The 18,516-nt window shown below is 33.7% G+C and overlaps 1 protein-coding gene across 7 annotated transcripts in view; it reads right to left on the bottom strand.

Moving 5' to 3' along the window:
- Svil (Supervillin) overlaps window positions 1-18,516 on the bottom strand; it is a 224,932-nt gene that overhangs the window by 176,300 nt on the left and 30,116 nt on the right. For 6 of the 7 annotated variants that reach the window (XM_073091492.1, XM_073091491.1, XM_073091489.1 and 3 more), the window contains exons 2-3: window positions 17,591-17,898; window positions 16,326-17,319 (exon numbers count right to left, since the gene is read on the bottom strand). In XM_073091492.1, coding sequence (XP_072947593.1) covers window positions 16,326-17,319; window positions 17,591-17,706 — 1,110 coding nt within the window. In that variant the 5' untranslated portion in view covers window positions 17,707-17,898. Of the gene's footprint in view, window positions 1-2,937; window positions 3,021-16,325; window positions 17,320-17,590; window positions 17,899-18,516 lie in introns of those variants that run through there. The other variant, XM_073091494.1, reaches the window with a different exon arrangement.

An 18,516-nucleotide genomic window follows, 5' to 3' on the forward strand; every position in this document is an offset into this window, starting at 1 on the left:
GATTTTTACCGCACTAAAACCCCCCCGGTGGCCGTCCTCAACGCTTGTTGGAGAACTCCGGGATCTCCAACGGAACACAACCGGAGCAACAAACGCAACCTAAATCGCCAGATACATATTGAAATATTTACGTGTAATATTCTATTTTAGATTGATACTAAAATCAAATTAAATTTGAAAGAATGACATTTACCGACTATTATAACAATTTCGAAATTTTATAAAAGCTTTGGAAATGTTTTTAGAACTATCTAATGGATGTTTGCATATATGTACTCAATGGTGTCGAAATTATTACTCTTGAAACTAAGGAAATATACAAAACATGATAAAAATAGATATAGATAAAAAGTAAAAACATAGATATAACATATTTATTACAGCAGTTGTAAAAGCTCGCAAATTCTACAATAAACTGTATAAAGCAATAGATAAACAACAATGACAACTGAAATTCAATAGCTGTATGATAGATAATAGATCTTGAGTGCGTCATATCTGTGGTTACAACACTGTCAGCAAATCCTAGACCGACTGCAACCTAACAGATCAAATACAAGGATACTCAAGGTATCTTAACACAGACGAAGTAACAAAATAGACACTTTATGCATAACCTATTTCATACGGATAATTTTTGTCAATAGAAAATACGGGAAACGTGCTTCTTTTACCTAAATCTATATTAATCTATAATAATCTATATGACCTTACAAAAAAGTATAAAATAAAATAGCAAATCATTTTAGTAGAGACTTATACTAAAGTGAAAATAGTGAGCATGGCTTTATACACATAAAGACCATTCAACCCATGTACTATCCGGGACGCAATAGAAGTCTATAATATTACTTCCATTATGTACCTCGGAGATCAGATAGCGTCGCAAGCCACTGCAAGACTTGCAGTCGTAAGGCTTGCGAAACACTCGAGTCACCTAGGCCTCAATACGCGCCGCAAAGCACCAGAAAGTCCTTCAGCGGCAGATAGAATGTCGATCTAGATAAACTGGGAATGTGCCACCCACTTCATGTTAATTTATTTGGCTAAGTTATCGTTTCTTACTTGTCATGGCAGCAACGAGGAATTTAAGTAGCTCTCAATAAAGTTAAATTAAATGATTTCTACGTCTCCGGAATTTGTGAAAAGCTAAGGAAAGACGCAACTCACTTAGTTTCATGATATTTAAAGTTACGAACCATTGAATTTCGTTTTTCGGATCTAGATAGTATAAAGCTTTGTAAATCTAAGTTCTGCTTTATTTAGATAATTTTCATTTTATTTAAAGGAGCAATTTCTAAAGAGATGTCTGAATTTATTATGAAGATCTGTGACATAAATTAATGTAGCTGCTTACAATTTGATAACGGGCTACTGAATCAAATATATAAGCAACGGTCACTCAGTGAATACTTAACTTGATTTAGAATTCAGGAATAAGACCGTTTGAATACTCAATGCCTACGGATCGCCACGTACGTCCTTTAGAACTACTCAACTCCCGTGCCTTCAACATAACTTGCGAGAACTAGGGATAAGAGTCACAGTATTTCCACTTCGTTTATTAAAGTTGCAGATCTTTATACGATTGACTAATGATGGATGTTTCGCTAAAATATAAGGACATTATTTTGATACAAATATAATGTCTACTTATGATTACGACAGTCCAATAAATAAACTTTTCGATGATATCATAAGATGTTATTTTTAACAATTTCAAAATCCATATATGAACATTGAACATATTAATTACATGCTATTTTGTAATGTTTTCTATTTTGAATGTATCTACAGTTGGATATAGCGCGTTATCACATGTCAAAACGCAATATTATTTGAAAACTTTTGTAAAATCAGTCCAAACAAGTAAACCGCTAAAACAATCATAATATTTTTATTCTAAAAATAATTATAACGCACCCACATTCCCTAAATATAATCAACTAAACTACTCTGAAGATAGCTGACTACTACTTAAGGTTCATATACCGCGAATGGCCATATAAGTCTCGAACTGCACGAGGTTACCCACATACTAGCTTCCGACACAGCTGCGGCACTACATCGAGACTAAACTTACTACACTTAGTACACTTTTTGTGCATTTAGCGTTATAAGTTTATACTTAAAAGTAAAATAAACAATTATAATAAATACGCGATGATTCAACTCAAATATTAATCACCACAAGTTAAATTGGAAAACTAATTTTAACATTTCTTATTTTACTATTACTCAAACACAAGATTTTATTGAAATTTATTAATGTAATTGACCTGATCTGAACACTTTTTATTAGAAAACGATAAAAACATAACTTTCCCCTCAAAGCGTAAACGATTGTAATCATAACGATAGAACAACAAGAACCTCATCCATATGTAACACATGGATATCAATTAACTCGATACATTGATTTACAGATTGAATACGTGATATACAAATCGCAATCATGAAATGAAGCCAACAATATGAATTTCGAAAGGACCGTTATAAAATAAGAGAAGAAAGCAAGTCAAATAACAAATAAAAACACTGTGTCATAATCGACAGGTCACCGTTAACACCAATAACTAAATTATGTCACAATCATTGAAGAGCTGACGAATACATACGTATTTTTGAAACTTACAGTTTTGGTATCATTAATAAGCCAAATTATGTCCACGACATACATTAAGACACAAAAACCTTGTGAGTCTCAGTCGACCACAAAATTTACGTACACATAACAAATAAATAATACATGACTTCAAATTGAATAAGATTGAATAACCTTGCGTCAAATGTTCATAAGCACATGAACCGTATTTTATGATTGCGGACAATAAATAGACAAGAAAAACAACAACCAAAATTCCGATTCAGTTCGTCAGCTCCTCAATCGTTCGTAAGTAAGATTGAAACAGGTAAACATGATAAATGACAAATGACCGGTATGAACAATGATACGCGATGCGCGTGAGCGAGCGCGTCGTGTTCGCAACTGGCGCTGCGCGGGCGCACGCCGTTCTTTCACTTCACTAGTAAAGGTGGGTTGCTAGTTGTGGTTGAAGAGTAGGTATGCTTAGATTTTATAAGTATATCATAAGTGTAACTGATATACAATCTTAAGAAAAAATATTACTTATCAGTTCATAGCAGAAAAAAGCGAATGTTTTGACATGCAAATAAATATTTTTGAACTAGTCTGATGCAGTACAAAAAATAACGACAACAACCAAGTAGGAAAATTTTAAATTATTTAAATACAACATGAATTGATATGTATAAAAATAAAGTAAGGTTTAATGTTACAAATTTTTAAGATAAAATGAAAAACGTAACAAAGTCTTAAAAGAGTAATGTGAATTAATAGTAGAAAATCATTTTCGTTTTACTTGTAATGAAAACTAAATCTATTCATTTACTGTGATTGATAAATTGAACTAATCCTATTAACCAGCTCTGTACCACGTAATCCTGGAGATTGGATTAGGGTTTCAAACATCTGATTTGATTAGACATGTCTTTGTTAACGCATAATCCTCTGTGAGGTATTAAGGGCCGACCCTTTTCTGTAAACCAATCAAGTTGTAAAAACCTAATTATTTAAAATCCACCACCATATCTTACAATTTTCAAATGAGCAGAACGATATACTTGCTTTTATTACGATATTTGTATACACCGATATTACGAGTAATAACATTTTTGAAATCATTAGGTACTTAATTTATCGTGAGACTTGTGAATAGGTACATATAATTGGCCAAGTACGAGTCGAACTCGCACATGGAGGCCTCCGTCTCACCAAATGTTCATTATTTTTTACTTATTTTTAGACATTTTATTATTTTCAACAATACTTAGTTATATGATACAAAAAAGATGATGGGGTGATCAATGAGACGTAAACAGCGTATTATAAAATGAAATAACTATATTAAAATATGGTTTATGGTTCTTATTTGTATTCATTATAATATCAGTTATAGTAGTAAATGGATTGTAAAAATTTCAACCATTTCCCTAGTACCTACGGTTTAACAGTTAGATCGAAAAATGCCGAAAAATACCGGTTTGTTGTATGGAGACCCCCTTTAATATTCAACTTTATTTTATTTTTAGTATTTGTTATTATAGCGTCCACCGTTATGCATCTTCTTTTAAATTTTAAAAATCATGTGTCTATCTATTACAGTTCCGGAAATATAGCCTTGTGACAGACGGACAGACAGCGAAGTCTTAGTAATAGGGTTCCGTTTTTACACTTTGGGTACGGAACCCTAAAAAAAGGAAATATTTCCACATACTTGCCAAAATAATAATATAACATTACAAACACCGGGACAGGTGAAACTAAATAAAAGCTTGTAAAAAGTTTATTTTAATTTCTATCGAAAAACGATGATTATTATGATTTTTTTATGTCAAAAGATATTTAAATATAGTAAATAAAACTTTGTTTTAAATAATATAAATATGTTTTCATTAGTGTCTTGTCGCATAATATTAACAGTAATTGAGTTGGATTAGCTACCTTGACAGATTACGTAATAGTGTCGAAGTATGACGTACAAGAGTGAACCAAAAATTCATTAAAACCTTAAAATAGCTTTCAGACACCACGACTTTGATGTACGCGTAGCAGTTTAAAATTGGTGAACCAGATTCAAGGTTTTTTATTATGCAGCATCCCATTTATCTGTTTAACTTAAATTATTATGTGTTAGTGTTAGGTAAGCCTGGAATAATAATAAAACCATAAGAATACAAAAAATATGTTATTCCTTTTGGGCGTTCACCCGCGGATGGGATCTTGTTATTAGAGGGTACAACTAAAGAACTCCTGCGCAAAATTACACACTTACTCGTGTCTGTAGACTCCGCGGTTTTGTATGGTGTGAACGATTAGCACGCTACCTATTGGATAACAGCATAGAATGCACAACAGTTGTAGTAATTAAAAAACATGACGAGCATACAATTAATAACTCTGAACGATGAATGATATAATACGTCAGCAACGAGCGACACATACGGGATAAACAAACAGTCTTCGTTCTTCGTATGGTATGGTATTCAGTTAAGATTTCAGAAGTTCACGTACTGAGAAATATATAAAATCAATTCGAGGTGAAAACGGACAATTAACGACCAACACCGCCATAACTTCGTAGATATTATCGAACATTATGCAATAGCAATTCCAATTGGCATGAAATCATGTGCAAATTGAAAGCAGCGGGGCTTGAAGTAAAAGTATCGATATAACCGTTTGATTCCAACAATTTCGTATAGGTATGCCGACCGAGGAACGCTATCATCAATTACTGACGAACGATGCAAGACGTGAAGTTATAGAGTAAATAAATCATTGTCTGTCCTGTCTATAGCATGATATAGCTACACACTTCATAATAATTTTCGCAATCGTTTCATTGCACTTATAAATTAGAACGACTTTGAGGGTTGGTCCGCGCAACTATATAGTCTCATCTAATGAGCATCTAATGAGACGATATGAGGAACTCTGGGAACGATGACTGGTAGCCACAACAAAATGATGTTTTCCCGGAATCACGAAAATATCAACGATAAATCACCAGAATCCCCTGACTACGAAGTACGAACATATGCGTAGTGTCTTGTCTACACATAAATCAATCCTTTACATTATAAATTTTTTTTAAACGATTACAACGTTCAAATTTTCATACACTATCCGACTATAATAGCTAAAAGACAATTGTATCTTGATTTGCCATTAATTTATTAAGAGCTATTTGTCAATAATTGTCTCCATCTTACCTACGGTTAAGACAGAAATTAATTAAGGATGAATGGTAATGCATAATTGGCTAATGACAGATTACAAAGAAGCGTAGCCGGCCATTTAACAGTAAATCACGCGACGTCTTGAATTACAAAGGGGGCCATTAAAATGCTTGCTACGATAGTAATCACGCTAAATACATATAAATAAATGTTTGGAGATGACAGAGATGGAGGTGTAATTAGATTTTGATAGATAACTAACGTAATAAATGTATTTTTATCATATTACTTATACGACTAACACGATTTTAATAACAACAGAGAGCACCGATTAATTAAATTGTCCGTGGTAATGAAATGTGCAAACGAGTCCATTGCCGCCAGACAGACGTCTGCCTGTCTTTATGATACTCGTACAAAGCTCGTTATCAAACAAGTGCTCAATCATAAAATGGAATTGCCCAAATATGCTTTAATACATCACAGTTTCGCTCCAAAACCAGTAACAAAAGAATTTAAACACGTCAGCAAAAACGCGTTTCCTCACGCAAAAGAGGTCGCGTCCGATCATAACCAAATAGGTAGTGCAGAGCTGTTTCACAGTACCTCGCCCGCGCGAGGTCGTCAGCATGTCAACGAAACTAAGAGCTGACGTTACAATACTATCGATTATATTATTACATGCGCTACCAAAATTGGCGCCATTGAACGACCGGTATAATAGGATCCCTGGTAACGTACCTGGTAACAGCAATGTTAAAAACGATATATGAGAATTTTCATGATAATATTGTGTTATATTTGTTTGGTCGAATGAAAATGTCAAATATAAGATACGTTACGAATCCTATCGTATATTTCCTACTTTCTATCGATCATTTGGTAATTAAATAATGTGTTATAAATACATGCATTTGTGTTCTTTAAGTTGCACTGGTATAACTGAAAAACCACAATCACACATTGATCCACTTAAGCCTTAAAGAAAGTACATCTTTTTTTGTCAGAAAGTGCGTTAACAATCATGGGCAGTAAGCATGTTTCTATTATGAAGTAGCGATATTATGTTCCAGACATATGTCTGCCATCTTCCAGTATTAGACCAATGCATTTGTTTTGGATTTCATAATATGAAATATCTTCAAAATAAAAGTTACTGATGAGCGGTTCTCTGTTCAGTGGTCCAAACGAGGACGCAGGTGGCGTCAGTAGCAATAAGGTCGTGTAATAAGAAATTAAAACTTAAGGAAAAAGTTTTTGCTTAAAGCTGTTTTAAGTTTATATAAGGCTTTCGAGGCAAACAAGTGAACAAACAAGCCGAAGATAATCAACGTAACGCTGTCCCATGAATATTGTATGAGGAAATTATACAATAGGTAATAATCGTCCGAACAATGGTAATTTTCCTAAAAACTTATTAAATATAATATTGCTTTGTAATCTAACTTAACAAATCGAAATTGACTGAAACACTAATTAAGATTAAAAAGTGACAAATATACGAATGAGTATTTATCACAAAAATCCCACCTACACCCAGAGGCAGATACAGGTGTTTTCTGTAACACGTGTACAACAGATATTTGATATTTCAAAGTTCCTCGTTTAGCCAGAGCAAATGGCTTGATATTTCCTTCAATACCTGATGTGTTGTATATTTTAGGTAGCCGTGAATTAATGCAGTTTCCATCCACTCCAAGAAGGGTTTTCTTGGAGTGGATGGGGAATCGTCGGGGAAATCTTAAACGTAATATTGTTGTCGTTGAAAAATTAGTGCAAACCAGAACGGATACTGAAAGAAAATGAGCATTAAGAAACGAACCTGAAATAAGACTAAAATAAAAGAAATAGAATAAAAAAAATTAAAATAGGTCAATAAACAAAAAACAATCAACAAATTGCTGAAAAAACTATGCAAGAACATCGATTGACTCGTCTCGAACCCGAATACCACAACACAGTGCAATGGCGCGATATTAAAGCACATCGAATTGTTCGTTTCCAACTCGAGTACCGCGAGGCGGAGACACTGCGTAAAATTCAAGCGCATCGCGTCACTGATGTTATGAATGATCTTACTCCTCTCGTCGAACGATTATTATGTGCTCGTCACATTTTTATTAAAATTGTAAAGAAAGGACTAGGATATCAACATGGACTTGCAGGAAATGTAATAAATATTCCAGAGTGTTTACTTCAACACTTGGGTTACGTCGTTACCCCGGTCGCTATCAGATATTAACGTTATAACAGTAGAACTAAAACGCAAAATGTGTTATAAACACGCACGCAAGGAGAGTATCACACCGAAGAAGGTATGTCAAGCTACTTAATACTTAGTTCAATGTGAACTTTAAAAGCAGCTTAACGTCGAAATTAATCAGAACTGGTCGTATGAAGAACCTATTGAAGATATGTGTACAATGTACATGTCATGACTGGAATAATAATTATCAGGAGACTAATAAAGCCGAATATTTAAATCCTAGTAATAACGAAACTCTTTTAGATCAGGATATGACTTTACACGCACCAGGTGAAGGAAAACGACCCTTTCTCTTGTTTTCGAGTTTTCGACCAATATATGGAGTAGTTGGTTTTTGTAAAAATTAAGTCTGGTAAAAAAAATAATTTAAGCCCAAATTAAGCCAAACCGTCGTGCTGTTCGACCTGACTACCTCTTCACTGTTTTGAAAAAACAAAATATAAGAGTTCAGAATTGCATAGCAATGTGTCTACGAAAAAAAAATCCAAATGTGGAACCTATTTTAGTTGAGAACAGTCTACATTCTGCTTATATTGATAGTTTAGTTCAAAGCAGATGATGGGTATAGAGTTTTAAAAGGAATTAAAAATTCACCGGCACACTGGGAAGCAGAGAGGCAATTTGGTGTTCCCACATTATTTGTAACTCTTTCAGGGGCAGAAACAAAGTGGCAGGAACTAATAAAATTGATAAAAAAGGTTGTACATTGGGGCAAGATAACTTAGGAGCAGGCAGATCAGTAACCTCAGGCTGAGAAAGCTCGCCTCATCCAAAGTGACCCATAATTTTTTGTGCTACATACTTCGATATTCGTCTTCAAGCATTGAGAAAAACATGGTGTTGCTGATCAGGCCCATTCGGCGCTTTTTGTATAGATTATTATTACCGTATAGAATTTCAGCATCGTGGTTCTCCTCATACCCATACCAATACATATTAGATCTCTTTGTCTGTACTTTATACATAGTTAACTATATTAATAAAGCTGATAGTGGAATGTCAAAACTGCTTAGAGATGCCGTCGAAGGGACAAAAAAAGAAAATAAAGCTATTCGAGAGTCTCCAAGAACCATATCTAATGTGCTCCTCAACGCTTCTGAAATATCAACCCAAGAGGGTGTACATTACTTGATAAGTCTTTCTTTGTCTCACGGCAGTGAGACAAAGAAACGGGTACAAATGTTGAGAGGCACACGAGAACTCTAAAATATGGATCCAAAATCTTGCGACATGTTTATGTCAACTCTAATCGATCACTATATTAATCGCCCACGTACTGAAGAATTTAAAGGCATGGCCGTTGCTTATGTTGCTGGATATAATGTTTTCTAAGAAGGGTAAGGTAAATTACACATAAAGATAAGAAAGTAATAGAGACGAAATTGAAGACTGTGCAACAATATTCGAAGACGGAAATGGATTTGAAGATTGTGAATCAGTGGGTAATAGGATAGCTCTATGAAATAAAGACGGTTACGTAAGGCGCAAACGGAAGCCCCGAGATATTCGGTTTTGTCGATTTAATCGTACCACAGATATTTTTACCTGTAAAAGTTATCGAGAACAACTTATGCTATATTTACCTTGGAGAAATGAAGATGAGGAACTTTTACAAGATTCATTGAAAATCTTAGCCAAATTCAATTCAGAGTCAAGTACAGTTATACAATCAAATAAAATCTTGTTCAACCAAGAGTTTGAAGAGTTAGTTGCAGTAAGACAAGCTGAGATGGAAAAGCTTGAGAAACACAAAAACGTTATAAGTACGAATAATAAATTACTTAATTACTTTTGTATCTTTGTTTATATTGTCTGAAATAAATGATTATTATTATTATTATTATTATTACAAACGTTGCAGATGATATCTTGCCTAGAGGAAACGTTGGTCCAAACCAAGGTGATCCGTCAGGTATGAAAGTAGGTGCTACATTCGTAGCAACTACTCTCATACATGAGGAAACAGGTAAACTACTTAGAGTTAAACCGAAAATGAAATATAGACCAAAGCGACTTTTTAATTCATATTTTAGCCAATGGCAGCCACTGTGCATGTTTTAAGTGGTGGAGCATCGATGAAATTTTCTTTAGTTGTCTCTCAAGTTGTTGTAACAGAATTTTTAGCTTCGGCATAAAGTACACTAGCGTGCGAATTAGCTCATTTTATGTTAACTGTTACTGTTTAAAACTACTTAACCAAATTAATCGCAGGCCGTAGCAAATCCGAACCTCATTTTTATTTGGAACATCATATCAAATTATTATCGTTGAATTGTTGAAGTGAATTAATAGTATAAGGCAACAAAGTGGACTGCACGTTCGTTAAAATCGATTTAATATGAAAAAAAAAACTTTGAAATTTGTAAATAGCAAGTTTCACGCTTGGGAATATCACAGTTTTCAAGAAAAAGTAAAAACAATATTTCTTGTGGATTTGTGCTGAAGATGGTCGATAAAACTGACTGGATCACGAGACATTCTTACTCAGTTATCAGGGAGCAGGGAGCAACACTACATCTACATTGACTTAGTTATTGAATGAAAGAATTTAACTAGCTTCAGACAACAGCTCATAGACTTGATTTTGTTTTCCAAAATTAGTTTCATTGCTAATTACTGATTAATACTCAGATTACCAATGGTTTTACCAGTGTTTAATAAGTGTAGCACTCATGAAAAAAATAACAAACGATTTATCCTTATGAGCTTACATATATGTCAGCTGTATGAAGCCTACAACTATTGAGGCATAGCTTTAGAATTATCTTCAATTGGATTCCGAATGTTAAAATTATATGTAAAAGGGAATCAGTATTGAGCAGACATCCTTTGAAATTAGTTTGCATCAGACATACGACCAAATATTTACTTAAAAAAATAATTATTTATCCTGTAGTTAACAGAGAAAATTACCGAATTGAATGACCTTTTTCATATTTATTAAATCAACATCAACAAAAAGCCTGTCTTTTAATAACCCAAGATATGATGTCTAAGGAAAACTGCTACAAATATAGAAGAGAGTCACAGCTGATAGCCCCTATTTTAATACAATAAACTCTTATAAACTGTGGAAGTTAAACACTTGTAGATTAAAGAAATTTTGAGATAAATTAGATCATTGTAGTAATAGAAAGACAATATTCATAATTTCCGAACCATCGGCGGCACCGGCAGTGCTCTAAAATAATAGCAAAATAACTACTACAAATGTTTACAAAGCTTCGGAGCAGAATGCAAGATATCGCTCCTTCTAATGTAAGGCAGAAATACATACAAATATTAAGTAAAAAAAAACGAGATATTAAATAAATATTGTTGTTTACATACCAAAACATATAAGAAAAGTCTTGTATTAATACGAATTTCTGTTCGCAAGATTAGCTATACCTATTGTAATGCCAGCCATGTACCACAAATTTTTCAATACACCTTTTAACGAGTCATTTATAGCTTAATCATTCTGTTTTATAAAACAGAAAATGTCTAAAGACTTCGTCAATGACGGCACGATTATGAAAATATATAAACAATATATTTTTATTATTTATTTTATTTACAAATTTGTGTACACAGAACATAACAAAGAAATAGAGCATTAAAAAGAAATGTAGTACAAAGGACTACTTATTCCAACCTGGAATTTCTTCTAGCAGCCCCTATGGTCAGAAAAATTGTATGAAAGGCAAATAAAGTATGCACAAAATAGATAGGTAGGATAGATATCATATACATGTACATATATACATTTATATACACATAATATATACAATAATATATACATATGACAATATTATATTTGTTTTGTTAAATTCTGTTTATAATAAGGGCGGGCGTGATCATCTACATTTCATGCAAGTTATAGTGCGCCGAGCCTCGTCGCTACCGTATGAGGCGATAAAGTGAAGCGTCGACGATTTACATGCGATTTCACGACACCGCCATACAAGGGGGCTCTTGACCCCGTTGCATAAGTTCAGCCATTTGTGGAGACAATCCTGAGACTAGACCAAATAAGAAAGACTTGTTACAAAAAATTAAAAGAAGCTTTTATTTACTAGCACGATTTATTGAAAATTGCATTTAGGTACATTTTAAAATGGTGTATATTATCATATAGGGAAATTATAAAATGAACGTACATGAATGATAAGCGGTGAATTTAGATAAAATAAATATTATTATATAAACTGAAATAATAGTAGGAAATTTCAAATATTTGCTAGTTCTCGAACCTTTATTTTGGTTACTTCTGTAAACTTATTTCCCATCTTGTAAAATTATTTTTATTGTTAATAAATACGTTACGTTAAGTTATTCTGACAATGGACATACAATATGAAAGGCCTTGTTGCTATCCAATAATCGGTTAATGATTCCGCTAACTACTAACTAACCGAAGGAAAACCGGAGAGCTTACAAAACAATAACTTTACCGTAAGGAAATTAGATAAATTACCTAACTATTACCAATTGCTTTAATTTGTAATGACATAACATCGTTTATCGTGTTTACAGCCATCAGCTTTACATTCAAATCAAAACAACAAACAAACGAAACTTTTACGAGCACTAGAAAATTGAATTGATTCGTTAGTGTAAACGATAAAGTGCATGCAATTTCATTTGGACGACACAATCGATTCACACTTGACCCCTTTGCATGCGATAAGTTAAACCGTTTACAGAGTCACTTGGGGCTCGACCAAATAAGATTCTATCAGATCGGATGGATCGAGTGAAACATTTACCGGCGGGGTTGATTGGATTTATTCTAACATCGGGTATCGTGGGAAGTTTTATTTTACACTACTTCTACTACTACATTGCTATAGTTATACTACTAGTAGTGCCAAATAAAATTAGCGTCTGTTCATTTGATTTCCGTGTCGTTTACACTTAATTTAAGGCACCAATTATTTATAAACAGTATATTTCTGCTTCACTTTGGTCCACCGAACTATCGTAAGGGCAAGTGCATCGCATAATCGTACTCCATCCACAATGGGATTCTCATGAAATGATACCTCCATTTAGTAATGACGTTACTCTTTATTAGTTAGTAGTTTTTATTCTACTTTACAATGTATGGAAAGAAAAAAAAAGATTTAGTACGTTTGTATTAATTTTCCAATTAATCTTATTTTATGGGACACATTTTGCATTTGTACCAATAAATGCTACATTTTATATTCAAAACATTATATAGCACGTACGTTAAGATTAATGTTACGTTTAATGACACCAGTAGTAACGTATTTAGTAGTAATATAAATTAGGTTAAATATTGAGCACACAAGGGTCTTATAAGCATCAATTTAACGACATATAAATCGTAGTAACTTGATCATTGCAAGTGCGACAACTAGTATGCATTCTTGTATAATTTAATTGCATGCACGAATCTGCAATTAACGTTTTGCATACGCATTTGTATGCGTGTTAATCCGATACATTTCCGGACCGGACACTCGGTTACATTACACCGGACATGCTCGTATAAGCGACGACGCCACATATGGTCACAGATACTGCATTTAGCACACCGAGTAAATTGCTAATTATATTCTCGTATACCGTATATAGTCCACTATTAAGGTATGATCACTTCATTTTTCTCTGACACCGCGATTTTATCTAAATGAAGCAATCCAAGTATTCATTATAACTGCGAGAGCTGTAATAATTCATTATAATCTCAGTATATCAGGAAAGGTGAAGGTTTAGTGCGATCGGACCTTATTCGGTTTAGTGTAATTGCAAGTTGTTACGGTCAAGTTTAACTTGAATACTGAATAATACATAACATTAGTTTGCAATTACATATTGTTAACTATAAATACGACCGGTCTGACTATTGAATTTTTTCATCGTATCTTTATTTGTAATACGATAAAAAATCAACAATACTTATTAAAGATCCCTATTCAGCTGATCGGAAGAATTTGTTACGGCTGAACCGATTTTCATCCCTATCAATTAGTCCAGTCCAGGTAAAACGGTTAAATACAATATTGGACTTATAAAATTCGGTGACAATAAACAAAATATAAATTTATCTGCTTTTCGATTAGCTATTACTGCCGTATACTGCTGATAGCGTATGCACAACTCACTTGACAAAGGATTTCCTCGTATATAAATGCTGTAAAAACGAAGATTATTATGAGTCAGTAAAACGGTGACATGGTGAACTACATTGGGCCTGTGACTTTTTAAAGAGATTAATGTACTAATAGTCATAGACATACACGCTCGTACCCCTGGGGACTAAATTAAAAGCGCTTACGCTATTATATAGTACACTAGTTTAGTTTTCATTAATTCAAGCCTTAAAATTTTATTCAAATTCTTATTGAACGTATATAAAAGAAACAATGTTTAAAATATCTATCATATCAGTTAATTAAGACGCTAGGTATCTTGCGTAATTACAAACAATACTAAAATAGTGCGAAAAACCAAAACATAAAAATAGTATTTGTAAATACGATATCTTATCTCAATGGTTCTATAAATAGCTTTAGACCTTATCGCTTTGGTTATGGCCTTTCATAATCGTAATCTTAATGGTTCAAATAATAATGATCAAACACGTGTAATCGCGTTACATATTCATGTATGCAATAAGTCTGTCGTGATGTCACGATTAATTAGTTTGTACTGCTATATTTCCGCGTGGCTGCGAATTATATCATCATTATCATGATTAGGTTTTATATGCAACAAGTAAATGAGATAGATTCAATTTATGTGATGTGGATGAGTGAAGTTAACCCAACTTCAAGAAGTAGTAAGAATAACAGACAATTATTTTTACTGCCTTCTACTATTCAGGTAGTATTTCTACAAGTAATTAGTATCCTTACTAATATTATAAATCCGAAAGTAGCTCTGTCTGTCTGTCTGTCTGTCTGGTTGTCTCTTCTTCACGCACAAACCACTGAACCGATTTTAATGAAATTTTGTACGAAGATAGTCTGAGACCCGAGAAAGGACACAGGATAGTTTTTATCCCGAAAATCCCACGGGAACTAGGGATGGCGATCTAAGACCGATTAATCGGAGAATCGATCTTTTGGACCCAAAACATCGATTATTTTAATCGTAAACTATGCATTTAATCAAGTGATGAGCTTTAGCAAAGTTAAAGGTACGATTTTTCAGTTTTATGTATGTTAGTATGTTATATTATTTTTTTTTTAAACGCGGGCGAAGCCGCGGGCAAAAACTAGTTTTCAATAAATTAATGAGAAATCAAACATTTCATTTAGATATATGTGGGTGTAGGTGTAGTGGGCTTCCAGTAGTGATATTTATACCATAGTAGTAGATTTTGCTTACACACACGGATCTTTGGTTCATTTCACAAAAAATCTTACTATATTGCTCCAATGCAGGTTGTTGTAGATATTTTTAAAGATATTATTAGATATTATAAATCTTAGATACTTTAGTTGTTGTTACAAAATATTATAATAACCAAGATTAAGAGTTTAAAAAGAACAATGCAATGAAAAATTCCGCGTAGCGGTGCCTTATATTATTATATTATATTACGCCGATCTGGATATTTTAATAATATTTTATATTTATGCAATAACAGGGATACTATAATTGCGAATATAATTTATTTTTATACCTAATATATCAGAAAGATCACAGGCCAACGAGACAAATTGCACGCATTCTTAATAAGAGATTTTGTTTGAACCACACAATTTATTACAAGGTGAATACTTATCACTATTATACGGAGATAAAACATGCAATATATTTATCTACAATTCTAATCTACAATTTTACTTGCATTTTTTGTGTCAAAATCGATTGACCATGTAACCAAATACCCATATCATCCGATAAGAAGATTAAAGGAACATTATCTTGTAGTATTCAATAATAACAGTGCCTCCCAATGGCTCAACATAATAACCGCGAAGCCTTTGTAATAGGCTAATATCGGATAAGAAAGGGCGAAGCTTCTGAATCTTTTACAAGGTATCATTGCTATTTATTTAATAAATGTTGTTCTAGTTCTATTTAACGTACAATTATATTTTTTATTATAATATGTGCAGAGTAACATTAGTTTCCTAGTTCAATATTTTTTGCTCAATAATTGTTTAGACTATAAACTAAGAAATCACGTAAAAGTGAACAACGATTCTTAAACACAGATAAATTATTTAAAACTAATTATAGACGCGTAGCCACGTATGCGCCATGTGGATGAATATGCATGTGGAAAATAAAAAAAGCTTAATATAACAACTTATTAAGAATGGTTACTCACCGCACTACTATCCCCATTAATTCCGTTCTCTACTAATATGTCCTCGAACAAAATATCGGCCTCGCAGGGAGAACACAGGTTACTGAGCAATTCACTGAACCTCTCTACTTTTCGAACACATACGGCGCCCAATAAACCCTTAACATCTTCTTTTACAACTTTTGGCACAACACCTTTATCTTCTTTGCTCTTATTACCATCAATCTTATTGATTACTATTGTTTCTTTAATTACAGGAATGTTGCTAGTTTTGTGACTATTTTTGAGCTCTTCAATGTGTTCTCTTTCATCTATAATAACATTATTTACTTTCAGTTCATTTTTATTCTGAAGGGTTTTCTCTTCAACAACAAGGTCTTTGTATAAATCTTCAAATCTATCCTTGTCCAAACTATTCGAAAGACTTCTATTCCCTAAAATATCGTTGAAAATTTCTTCAACATTTACATTTTTTTCGTCATCTTTAACATTAACTAACTTAGTATCTTCAGTCACAAGTTTCTTTATTTTTTTCTCATCTGTCTTTAAATTAGTCTTCTCGTCAATATTTCTCCCCCTAGGACTACTGACTAAAAAATTACTTTTGTCTTTTTCTAAAATATTTTTATTGGAATGTTTAAGTTTCGTTCTAATAGCACCAACTTCTTTATCAGCGAAGCAACTGGTCGAAGCACTTTTCAAATTTTCTTTCTCGTGACTCTGTCGTCTACTTGAACTCGTTCGACCTTGTTTATCTCTATCTACTATTTTAGAATTTTTGGCCGTTTTAATTTTATCATCTTCTAACAGTGATTGAACAGAGGAACTTCTATTAGATTTTTTAGGAGACTGACATATTTCAGATTGATTAGCAGCCGCAGCTCTTAGGCGTGACGTTCGCGTAGTTCTAATAGGCACTGAAGTTGAAGCTGTGTTTAGATTTAGCTCCGAGGAAGACTTGAGATGAGCGCCAGTATCTTCTAATGGTGTTCGGTTAGCTGGTTTCCTTGGTCGCCTGGAATGATTAAGGTTAACATTTTAATATTTGGACTACAAATTATGCACATTGCAACAAACATATTACTTATTTGATACAAATGTAACAAAGTAATAAATGCATTAACAATAAACCTGAAGGTTAACGTTTTGATATGTTTCAATAATTTACGCTAAGCAATGAAAACAAATGAATTTGAGCACATTTTACGAATGTCATAGAAAATATGGGAACATGCAAGGATGTTTGCACCTCAAAACAAAATAAAAAAAATACAAAAAATATTTACCTTTCAGTGACGTTGGCTGAAAACAACGTCGCTGTCCTGGCTGTCAGCTGTTTTCTCCTCTCCTCTTTATATTTCTGTATCCGGGCCGCTCGGGCCTCATCCGGCGACTGACTCATTTCGTCTTCGCTTAGTTCCCGACGTCACGAACGCCAGTAACTATCGAATTTTCTATAATCTTGAGCGATTATCTTAACACTAGCATTGGTCTTGTCTAGCATGGCGACATCAAGCGCGCAATAGGGCGGAATAGTTGGCAGTGATGAATACAGGCTAAGGCTGGAGGTAGGCGTTGAAGGCGCGTGCAGTATCTGAAATGAAATAGGAACGCGTGAAATTGGATCCATCAGGCATGTTATCCTGCATCCTACGTAAAAACAAAAACGACAAGTCGACACGAGGATATAATTATGTCACAGACAGTTTGTCTGTAGGTAGTATTCCCATTCCCTCGTAAAGCAAATTAATTGTTTTGTGGGGTCATCAGGAGAAGAAACGCAATAACGCATCTGCAATCCTTTCCAGATGAAACCCCAAGAAAAGCACTAGAAATTGGGCCCGAATGTCAACGTTTTGCTTGAAGTCAATACTGCAGTCAGCACTGCAATTACGTTAAGTACGATGATTGCATTTTCATTTGCTGTCTCTTCGTAAAACAAAAATTAGATCGCGTACTGTTTCATTTTGTAATGAAACACAGCAATGACTATAAGGCTGAAATAGGTGCGGCGATGACGTCCACCAAACTCTTACCCAGACCTTACAACGCGTGGGTAATGTGATATAGTGCCGAAAGGTCGGAGCTACAAGAAATCGCGGAGCAAGACAATCGTGTTTAATCGACACACGGAGAGATTGCATTTCGAGGTGGATCATCGCACAGCTTTGTTCCATTGTTCGGCTATACCCCATAATGCATGAGAATGCTG

Source organism: Epargyreus clarus, unplaced genomic scaffold (assembly GCF_041222505.1).
Source record: "Epargyreus clarus isolate Ecla_fem2 unplaced genomic scaffold, WU_Ecla_fem_2.2 ptg000034l, whole genome shotgun sequence".
NCBI classification, from domain to species: domain Eukaryota; kingdom Metazoa; phylum Arthropoda; class Insecta; order Lepidoptera; family Hesperiidae; genus Epargyreus; species Epargyreus clarus.